Source organism: Metopolophium dirhodum, chromosome 3 (assembly GCF_019925205.1).
Source record: "Metopolophium dirhodum isolate CAU chromosome 3, ASM1992520v1, whole genome shotgun sequence".
Classification (NCBI taxonomy): domain Eukaryota; kingdom Metazoa; phylum Arthropoda; class Insecta; order Hemiptera; family Aphididae; genus Metopolophium; species Metopolophium dirhodum.
Genome location: NC_083562.1, coordinates 1,407,288 through 1,419,686, shown reverse-complemented (window position 1 = coordinate 1,419,686; position 12,399 = coordinate 1,407,288). Strand labels below are relative to the sequence as shown.

The 12,399-nt window shown below is 27.7% G+C and overlaps 1 protein-coding gene across 3 annotated transcripts in view; it reads right to left on the bottom strand.

The window, feature by feature from the left end:
* LOC132941744 (lachesin-like) overlaps positions 1-12,399 on the bottom strand; it is a 211,489-nt gene that overhangs the window by 36,309 nt on the left and 162,781 nt on the right. For all 3 annotated transcript variants that reach the window (XM_061009895.1, XM_061009896.1, XM_061009897.1), the window contains 3 exons: positions 10,268-10,435; positions 5,101-5,229; positions 3,138-3,276 (listed from right to left, as the gene is read on the bottom strand). In XM_061009895.1, coding sequence (XP_060865878.1) covers positions 3,138-3,276; positions 5,101-5,229; positions 10,268-10,435 — 436 coding nt within the window. The remainder of the gene's footprint in view (positions 1-3,137; positions 3,277-5,100; positions 5,230-10,267; positions 10,436-12,399) is intronic.

Here is a 12,399-nt window from a genome sequence, read left to right as displayed (position 1 = left end):
ATCGCAATTGTTATCGGTATTGTCTATATTATATTATTAATTCTATGGGTTGATCGCTGAAACCCACGACTGGAGGTACGCTCCTAAACTGATCACCTAAAATTATCCAAACACTAATTTGGATTAGTGCACGCTAGGTTAGCCCGGTGAACTAAAAACAATCAACATATAGGTAGTCGCGGTGTATCTAAAGATGAACACTCTGCAGCGCTGATGGAAAAGTTATTAAATTAACTAAACTATAATAGTTTTACGCTGTTACAACGTCGAAAGGCGGCGATGAAAATTTTCTGCAGAACAGGCCTACACAAGCTATAAAATAAATAACTATACATTTTAATTTGACATGTTTTTTATTTTTGGTATTATACACAATATTGTTAGGCACAAAATTGAATATTACGCTGCATAACCGTGGTATACTATACATTTCGTAATTTATTTGCTTATATAAATATTCACTAGCTCAAAAATATTTTATAAGCATTCTTTGAAATTTTAAAATAACATTTTCCTTCACATCATGGAATTAAAATAAGTGTTGATATTATGAAAAAAAAAACTTAAACATTAGACTGAACCAATAATAAAGTTTCGAATTACTTCTGTTTATATTATAAAAATTATTTTATACATTACTAGGGAACTTCTCTGAAATCACTCATTCTGTATTAAATCGCTCAACTTTTATTGTATACAACAGTAGTTTATAATAATATTTATGATATTTTTTTGTTTTTTGTTCTTTTTTTCACAAATGACTGTTATCTTTTATAATTTATATAATTGGACCTGATCCGTTTAAAACTTAAATAAATAAATAAATAAACAAATATATGACATATTGTATAAAATACAATTTTCTGTGATTTTTGCTGTCTTCCAAAAACGAGTTATTTAATAAAACCGTTTTTAACATTAATGATTATATTCATGTATAGTATTTTCCGTTTACACACCATCTCAATAAGTGTTAATATTTTAGTGAGCTGACGACTATTTACAAAAAGTTGAAGTACCTACGTAGATTTTAGTTTTTCAGTAATTTTGGTTTCCATTTTGTTTTTGTATTAATTAAGATTTATAATTTGTGTTTTATTTCTCAATTATAATGACTAAGTTTCTTACCATTAAGGAAAATACTTGTCTGTGCATTTTAATTTATACATTTATATATTCCAAGCACAATTTATTATTTATAAATTATGAGCATTTAAAGTTTAAGCGAAGTAGTAAACCACAATTTCGACGATTATATCGTACTAATCCACTCCACTTTTATAAATATTTAACTATTTAAACCTGATAATTAATAAAGAATATCAGAGCAGAAATTACAATTCCAGTTTACCATTACTATAATGTGTTCTATTATAAAGTTGGAATCCATATAGGCCCAAGAAAATTTGAAATAAAATATAACTTTAATATAAAAACATTACCTGATCTAAATTGCCGAAACACGGGTGTAATATTTATATTAATTTAATTCTTACACAATACCACATAATATGATTGTATTTAAAATTTAAAAATACACGTGATAATAAATTAAGCTTACTCGTATCTGTCATTCAACAACATGTTAAATTATATTTTAATATATTATAATATCGAGTATAACATAAGTCTACCCAATTGATCACCAGAAATATTATATTATTACTATCATGTAATTTTTCCATAAATCATGTCAAAAGAGTATATTAAATACCTGATAGATCGAGCATAATTTTTAAATGAATACATAATTCAAAAACGATCGTAAAAATACCATGATTTCAGCTTATTTTTGTGATTATATAAAACATTGACAGATATTTTATTACGTTTTTCAATAAACAGATTTTTCTTTTAGATGATCGATGAGACAGGAAATTCTGATTGGATAACTAATTCCACCTTTGCCTTTACCCCCAAATATGACCGTTGTAATTAATTGCATGGTAAGGAGTGCACGACGTGACTCGACTCAGCTATTGAACGACTAATAATAAACAACAAGAAAGAAATATATACATTCCCACCCTGTGCGCTGTCATCTTCATCTTGTTAACAGATTATACGAGCAAACAGAGCATTTTCCATTTGCTCCAGGGTAGTTTTTTTTTCCTTTTCACTATTTTTCTCCGTTTCAAAAACAAGTGTTAGTAAAGAAATAAGCGGCTTAATTAAGACTGGGAATCGCGATTGTTTTTCAACCTTTTATACCATCGGGTTTTTGATTAACGGTATTCCCATGGCATACATTTTTGTTTTCCAAATAGGTAGATAAATTATGAGTGCCAGGTTTTGACGCTAACACATATATTATAACAATGACTGGGATATAATAATTTCATCAGCTAGTTTGCGTACATACATACAATTCAATACCGCAATGAATTGTTTTGTTAGTTTGCAAGTACCTATTGTTGGATAACAATGACACACCTCTTGATGTATGCACATAAGCCCTTAAGAGACGTGTAAAAAATGAACACGTTTAGCTTTTTTTTTTAAATCGAGTAATAATGTCTAATAAATAACGCTTGAAGCCCCTTAATTAAAATTATAGATTTTATAATTAATATATCTTGTATCACACACGGGCAATTCATCACATTTTAATTAAGTTAACGAAAATATTCGTTTTAATATTAGGTTTCTATATGTCGTGCGGAGATACCTTATGTTAACTAACTATTCGTTGTACTTTACTTTATACACTAAACAATTATTATGTACACAACGGTTTTAACTTTTTAGTTAGTAATTCTATTAAAATAATAGTAAGTTGAACTTGTTCTTTATAAGTTCAAATAGTTTAACGGTGAAACGTTCACGTTATTAAAGTCAATCAATATGTACCTATTGTAAATTATATTATCTTGCAATATTAAAAAAATAAAATAAAAATGTTAAATTGTAAAAATAATATTTTTAACATTGTAGATATTTTTTAATAATATTTATAAAAGGAATTTTATAGTTGACTGAATATTTAACTATGCTTTTATTATATTTATTTTTCCAGTATGAAATATCGTCATGTTTAGACTTTTTAGAGTAGGTGGGTAGTACAGTTTTAAGTATAGGCAAATGTTAATGGTTCAACAATTGATGTATACTATAACTTATAAGTATTTAGTACTTACCCTTGAAGAATCATGTCTCCTTTTTCATTGGACCAATAATTGACGGAATTGGGAAACGATTCTACAAAACACTCCAGTCGCACGTGTGTTTCAAGTGGTGCACTTACTATTTGATTCGTTACCCAGACTACTGGAGAAACTGAAATGTGTAAAAACAAAATAATATTGAATGATGACAAATTAAAAAACTTAAAAATTGTATAAAAATTGATTCTAATTTTCTGGAGTTTTACACAATTGCATTACCTAGTTATTTATACTAGATTAATAATTATAGTTATAACTCTCAAACAATAGTTTTAAAAAACGCAAAACATTGTTCAATGTTATTATATTTTGAATATTGAACAAACCAATAAATATATAAATTTATTAGATACCCAATAACGTTTGTAAATATCAATTTTACTCTAAAAATGGGTGTTTTAAAAGATTTACAAAGGTTGCTAAATTGATGAATAAATTATTAAGGGGGCTAGTCCTTTAATACATTTAATGTATATTAATATATTATTGAGCTATGGGAAAATCAATGTAAATCAAGTCAAATTGGTACCACGACATAGTCTTTTATCGGTGTCCTAATTGGGTAAGTGTAAGCATTAACACTGATGAGTATTTAAAATATTAACAAATTTAAACAAATGTCGTTTTATTTTAAATTATCTCATTATCGTTTGCCAAAATAAGTGGTCTTATAGCATTGTTTTAAAATGTATTGTTATAATAGTACTAATAATGTAACAAACATAACCCAGAGTTCATAAGTCAAACTCTTGTATCAGCTTTTTATTTTTTTTTAGTTTCAAAATAAAAACGTACTAGTATCCAATTACTTAGATGCAGAATTTAAAACATTTATCATTACTTCATTCTTATATCAGAGTAATATTGAAAGTACGTCTAAGACGTCTTACACAAAAATATCTTCAATACACTTGTTAAAAATCTCCATTTTAAAAAGGACTATTTCAATAAATTATAAGCTCATTGGTTTAGAATTGAAAGCTTATCGAAATGTTTTTATTCTTTAATTAGAAAAATAAAACCAAAAACGTTTTTACTGCCCCCGATAAAATGTAAAATATATTATACATTAATAACAAAATATGAAAAAAACGTGGTTTTAAATTTATAATAATTACAATATGAATATTTATTGGTCCGAAAAAAATATCAGTTTACATTATCCAAAGAATCCAGTTCGACATTTAACGCAAACACAACATGTTATGATAAATTATTAATAATGGGTAGATCCAATATTTAATTTGCATAAATAATACGCAATTTATTATAGAGTTCATATAATATGATACGTGTAACACCTGTCAGATTGTGAACAATATACTACTTATTATGAAGTGCGTAGGTAATAGGAACACCACTGACCTAGTTATCATTGATGATCAAGTATCATATTTATTAATAAATCGGTCTATATACAAATAACGGTTTATAAAATCAACCGAAGCTGAACAAAACGATTTCCTCCGAAAAGTACGTATTGAACAGTATTACAACGAGGGAAAATAAATGTGCGTATTAGTAAATCTGAACAGAATTTAAATATAGAACAAAACGGTTCAACAATGTTTGTACTCGTTTGAATATCAAAAAGTTGACGCGATCTCTGCGCCGCCGTCGTCGTTGTCCTGTCCAGTAAATTCGATGATAATATTCACTCGTTGACCGTTGTTTGCGTGTATTTTAATATTTATTATTAAATTCACAGTAGTTATTGCCAATTGGGGATAGTGCTCGAAAGCAGTCGAGTACCGTACTGTAAATAACCATTTGGTCAACAGCAGTCTAATGAAATGTCACCAAGTGTGTTTGAACCCCGGACATATCGTGTATAATCCAGTATTCAAATTATTTAATTAATTTTCTGATAACGATTTTGTGGTTTGCTGCTGAAAAGGGATTTGATGTTGAGCAGAATAATATGCTGAATACTCACAGTTAACATTTAACGTGATCCTCTTGCTAACAGCCGGCGGTACATCGTTGGACGCTATGCACAAATAATGTCCCATCTGACTGCGGTCTACTTTGTTGAGCAACAGCGGTTCTCCACGTACCCTATCCACTGGTCAACAAATAATAAACACCATGTGAAATCAATAATATAATAATATCGCTAGGTATTTCAAACAACAATATATAATTATTATAATAGACCTAATCCGTACCAAAAACACTTTAAACTGTTGGAACAACTATAATAAATTACTCGTTAGCCGTCGCTAAATACACATAATTATACTTGCAAGTTTAACATAATATTATTACCTATGTGCATCATGGTAACGCAAATAATTCAATGGATAATAATAACAAAAATACATCACTATAATATGTGCGTCGAGCTAATTGAAATTACTTATAATGTTGAAAACATAATCAAATATAGATAATGAACCGCATTAATTTTGGTTAGATACCAGGTATTTTCGTTTGGTATAACTTATAATAATTCGATGTATAATAATATAATGCATTCTAATACAATATTCTAATATAAATAATATATAATAGAAGAATTTATATTAGAGTTTTAAATTAACGAATTCGAACACATAAGCTTTATAAAAAAAAAAAAAATACATTTCCTAAATAATCTTTTCTGAAATTATATACACAATTACGCTCTTTCCTGATTCCATCCAAAATAATAATATTAAAAAAATTATATTTTACCGGGCAAACCATTATTAACGTAAGACACTTATTATTGTTTAAAAAATCACTAATGTTTTTGAAAAGTTTTAAGTCGTTAAAAACATGTTTTTTAAAAAAAATATATCTTTATCGTTGGTTATCATTTATTATTTTTTAAACTTTTTTACAACAAAATGCAATTTTAATTCATTTTTTTAAGCGAAATATTTTTTGGAGTGCTTTTGATGCATACGAATTGAACTTTGGACGAGTATTTTATGCGCTGTCACTCAAAAGAATCAAAACTTAAAAAATGATAACGATAAACAATAATAATGAATATAATATTTTTCCAAAAACGTTGTTTTGTTACGACTTAAAATTATGTTAAATAAATATTTTCAAAAACTTAGTGGTTTTCTGATATAGATAATAGTGTCTTACATTAAATGGGTCACCTCGTACATTTTACAATATACGATTAAATAGATTTAAAGAGATGGAATGTGAAGTGATAAGCATGTCAAATGTGTTTGTGATGTGACAAAAGTGATACCATAATTTTTCTTTATTAATTGTCGAATAATATTAACAATTAACCACGCATTTATTTTGTACAGCTACAGAAATACAATAGCTATACAATACTATGTGGTCGAATCAGATTCCAATCATCGAATGAATAACGAAACGAGTGGAAGAGGAAGAGAATAATAATTGTTCTGTTTAAATAACATAATGCTGTAATTTTCATTACTAAAACCTCACACATGTTTACATTTTAACCAACGTGCATTTAAAACTGTCCATCCATCAGATAATGCCACGGACAACATTAATATACCTGTAGTTAGAAATTGACAGTTATTTTGAATAGGCGTAGTAATACGATCGGTGAACAGTACACTCAGGGTCAATGTCAAGTTAAATTATTATTTATCTAAAAGCATATCATCCACAAAACCAACATGTTAAAATTTAATGCGAAAAAAAAAATATAAATAGTATAATAAACGATCCAAATTATAGTTTATTATTATGGTATACTTAGCGAATATAGATCAGAGTTTTTAATTTGATATAATACAGGTACTATATTGTAATTATTTTTATCATAATATATACTATCTATATTGGAAGTATATAGGTAATATTGTTTTAAGATTCTGTCATTCTGAGCGGAGTGATAAATCTATTGATTTTACAATGATGATGTGACTGTGTGTGTGTGTGTTTTTTTTATTGTTTCTGTCTCCATCTTTGAACCAGTAAAAATTCTTAGATTTTCAAATTCGTAATTTATTTTCTGATAAGAAAGATAGTATTTTTAGGGGGGGAGGGGTTAGTAACAGTTAAAACGAATAATAATTGGGAAAAATGAAAAAAAAATACAGAAAGGCGAAAAATTTTCCGCAAATTTAGTTTCAAAAAGACAAAATCGATTTTTTATTTTTGTGTAAGTAATGTAATTCAAAAACAAATAACTATACCTACATGACATTTTTATACTAGTCTTTTCTACACAATATGGTATAATTTTCAAAATATTTTGATATTTGAATGGCATTTTATAATTAATCAAGAAATAACAGTTTTAGTTATTTTGTTTATTCCAAAAATATTTTCCGTGGGTAGGTATATACTATATAATATGAATACAATGACATTTTCAAAACGTTTAGATTACATTTAATCTACTGCCTATGTTTACCTACTGTAAGGCAGTATTTACTCGAAAGTTAATAACAATAATACATTATATAAATATTATACGTACCATTACTATAATTAAATATTAATAAAATAATAAATGCAATATTTTCAGAAAAAAATTTAATCGACCTACTATATTACTAACAGTAAAATAAATTGTATTATTATAATGGCAGTTTAAATATTATACTTAGTTATATTGGCTGCTAGACTGTATTCAGTATTCACTCAGAATCGTTTCTCGTACATTAAATTCCAATATTGCCGTGACTTACTCAATGACCATATACACTAGAAACCTACATGAGCTATATAATACTAACCTAAATTTTAAAGTAGACTAAAACAGTTATTAAGTTATATTTAATACATTTATACAAATTGAATCCTCGGTATTTATGTGACATTATAGTCACCCGGATGAGTTACAATATGTCCAACAAAATCTACATACTTCGGATCAAAAGGAATCTATTTAATTTAACATTATTATACACATCTACACTCTTCAAATGTAATATCCTTGATCTAATAATCTGACATTAAAGCTGTAGCTCTAAAATCCACAATATTACAAAACGTATTTGACCTCCGTCTATATATTCATCTTTAGCTGTTAGTTCAATATTAGATGACGTATGTTCTACGTATTTTAAGCATACAGTAAGTATTTTCAAGAAATCGATCTCTAAAATAGGTACAGCAAAGGCCATATTGTCATTATAGAAATGATTAAACGTTAAGGTTAGTTCAAAAATGTAATAAAAAATAAAAACATTATTTATATGATTCTATAACTAACTTAAAATATGAGTATTAAAAATTTATTAATTTGTATGAAAATTGTATGTAGAATAGTTTAAATATTTGATTCATAATTTATTAATAACAATATATAAATAAGTCACTATTACCTAGTTATTACTGTGCAATAATATAGGCATAATATTTAAATTATAACGTTTGAAAATAATTATTATGGTATAAAAGTGATTAGGTACACACATAAATATTATATTATATTATACATATAGAAATTTAGGTCACAACTGACATTATGTTGTTTTCACCTATTATAGACTAAAATAATAAAAATCAAACAACAATATTACGTATTTTTCACAGACAAATGTAATTAAAAATATTTAGTTGATATTATATATTTTAATAGTGCACATTATATAATATTATACTAGGAAATCCTGTGTTTGATATATTAAATAAAATATTGATATTAGCTCAGTGTATTGACATAAGTCTGTTCGATATGCTCGCTGCGTTATCACGATTTTTCGATACTGAAATCTAGTCCGTTAACTGTATCAAATATTATCAATAATAGCCACACCCAATTGTAATAGAGAAAGGTTGTTTGTGGAGCACATATCTTATTACGCACCTTTGGATTTAATAGCTGAATTGTTCTCTCTGTACTATGTAGTAGACCTTTAGCCGTTTACTTTGTCTGAGATACACTGGGAGGAAGTGACCTAATGTTAAACCTCGAGCAATTTGAACACTTCACTCCAGAACATTCTAGATTACTATCAGGAAAACCGACGGCCAACCTAACCCAGATATTTGCTTTTCATTTTCGTAATAGACAAGCAAATCAGAAACCCGAAATCATGACGTAGCAAGGAAAATAACTCGAAGACACCACGTTTCCTAAATATCTATACGGTTCACTCTGTTCCGATCGTTAACGTTCAAACGATACGGCAAAAATACGAGACGAAAGATTAACTCAAAAAACTGTCTGATTAGGAAATCAACGGATCATTCCGGAGTGCTAACTCTTACACTAGGAATTCTAAGAATCACTGTCTTATCACTACACTTCTCGGTCGGTAAATACGACAGTCTTGTCTGGAGTAGATCTACACACTGCATTTTAAAACACTCTAGTATTACTTATGGGTACAATGAATTTTTGTTTAAGTAAACTCCTTCGTGTTTTATTATTTTCCTACACGGACCATTTGATTATAATGCAATCATGAAAGACGTGAACAACACAGACCTGTATACCACTCATTCCTCTCATCACCCTTTTTTTCCCCCCATGGTATCGAGAACCGGAGGGGGACTGCGTTAGCATTACGCCCCCTTCTCTCATCACCCTTACGGAACTATGTTATCAAAAATATTCACCATCCGACTTGTACTAATAAAAAAAACACATGGTGTCTCATTGAATTTTCTCACTCTTCTGGAATCATCCTATTGTGTGCATCTCTGTTGCTTCCAATTTCAACATTATTAAACTATCATATAGTTCTTAAAATCAAACATCGGTAATGACATTTCTTTTGAATTAATTAACCCCCTTATTTCTCTTACCACTGTATTACACAAACATTGTCTATAGTCCATATAGTCTATAATTATTAATTATATTTCTATCTCAGTTCTTATGAACATAATGTCATTGGCATTGTAATATGTACTTTATTATTGTCCACCTTAAACCGTCTTTAATGTTCTAATTTTATTTTATTATATTAATAATAACTCAAGACTATAGTAGCACTAATGGATTGATTCTTACTCATGTCCATAACACCACAACATCTTCACATATACTTATTATGCTTCTTAGTTATTAGCATATACAATTATTATAGTATATTTCAAATAAAGAAATAAAGAATAAAAATTATTGAAGTAAGGATCCAAGTGCACTTTTTTAATAGTTGGTCATTCATGTTTTATACGTTATATTAATATTGTTAAACTACGTAATTACTCACTTAATGTTTTTTTCGATTTGTTTTTTATAGTTATTTTATGACCATCCTCTCGCTTCCAAGTAATTCTCGGTAGTGGATTGCCTTTGGCCTTGCACGCCAATGTAGCGTTTTCACCTTCATTTACAGTGATATCAGATATGGTTTCTTCGTCTTTGATGTCCGGCGGAACTATGGAAAAAAAGAAATTGATTATATTAATATTATTATGATTGAGTATGAACATTGAAGTATTAATTATAAAATCTAAATATTGGTTTTTTAACGGAAGGTCAACTTACATAGTAATTATACACATAAATATTTAGGAATAAACGGTAAACAATAATATGGAAGTAGTTACAAAAACTTGGTCTTGGTCAGGAACGAAATACTAGACTAGGCGTAAAATCTACGAAGAAGAGAGAATATCTCTAATAACAAAAGTGAGCCAAATTTTGAATCGACCAGAAGAGCTGCAGATAGTTGTTATTTGTGTTACCCGTTGGCATAGGCCCACACGAAATCACGTGAAAGTCTAAAACCTGTGTATAAGTAATGTATCAATAATACCTATATAGTGTACTTATGTAAATATATATTATTTAAATGGCAAACTTTCGAAAATTCGATTAAAACCTTTAAATGTTGTATAGATATAAAAATGTACCACCACCGCAAATTGAATGGTCACATACAACTCGTAATAAATAAATTAAGAAACATAACGTGTGGTTACAAAATTCAACTAATACACTTTTCCTCATCAATCTAAAATTAGGGTTATGTATCAATCATTAGTAGAATCTATAATGAATTATAAAATTTGCTATATGAAAGGAACTTATTTTGAAACAAAAATAAATCCATTAAAAAAATATGAAATATAATATTGAAATTTATTCTTAAAAAGAACTCAAGATATCTAACCCAAATAACGAAAATATTTTAGTACCAGATAAATATTATCTTACAAAGCTGTACTTTTGTTTATGTAAGCTGTCTGTACTTTATATTATAAAAATAATCACACTTTTGAAATCAAACATAGTCTAGACAATAATATTTATTATCAACGTAACAAACATACAAAGAAAACTAACATAATCCATATTCGTATGTACTCTATTTGTCCAAAAATAGATAATACAAGTATAATATTAAACATTAAACATAGGCAGTACCTAACTAATTCAAGATTTAAAAAAAAACATAAGTACAATAATTTTGCTTCTAGAACAAAATATATATCAAATAAACATCAGTAGGTATAGTCCGTATTACATGTATTCAATAACTATAAACAATTTTAGATTTATTGGCTTAATTCTGCATTTTCTAATCTATTTTATACACCTACTTCGTAAAAAAATAATGATATTTTTAACTATGTGTAGATAAACGTATACGACTTAAAAACAATTGTAATTGAAGATATTTCAAACAACTTTTTACCCAAATTATATTTAACACGGTACGTTGTGTGTATCATGTAAAATATGTTCAAAGTACGGTTATATTAAATTAATTTATAACTAATTAAATAATAGTGTTTAATGTGTTTCGTTATTCATGCACAATGTAAGATTTTTTTCTACAGATTACATTATTTTTTAATTAATTCAAAGTCATTTATTAAAAATCCCTATTACTAAAATCAGTGAAATATATTATTATACTCAGATAACGATTGGGTGTGGTATGCGTGTTTAGTATAATTTATTAAAATTATCTTTGGATATTATTATATAGTAATATCACAGTTTCATTATTTCCTATATCATATAGCTCTCTATATCAGCCGCAGGTATGTGATATTAGTTTAACATATTAAACGAAATCGTATAAATCAGTTGGGTTTCATTTTTCTCCTGTTAGAGACTCGTGCGGATGATGATCTATACAATTTATAGCTGCGTCACAAAAGGTGCTGGTATGACACAAAAACAAACCTTATACGCACTGAAAAACCATACCAGTTAATTTTAGTTTTATCACGTACGGTAAACAGAAAATTTAAATAACCCCGCTCACACAGCATGTGTTTAAACTTTGGGAACTAACGAGTAACTGGAAGCTCGTCGTTCGTGTTTACTCTGTACCGTAATAACGTCTATAATTTAAGTTTAACAGATTATCCACTCCTTATGTATCCC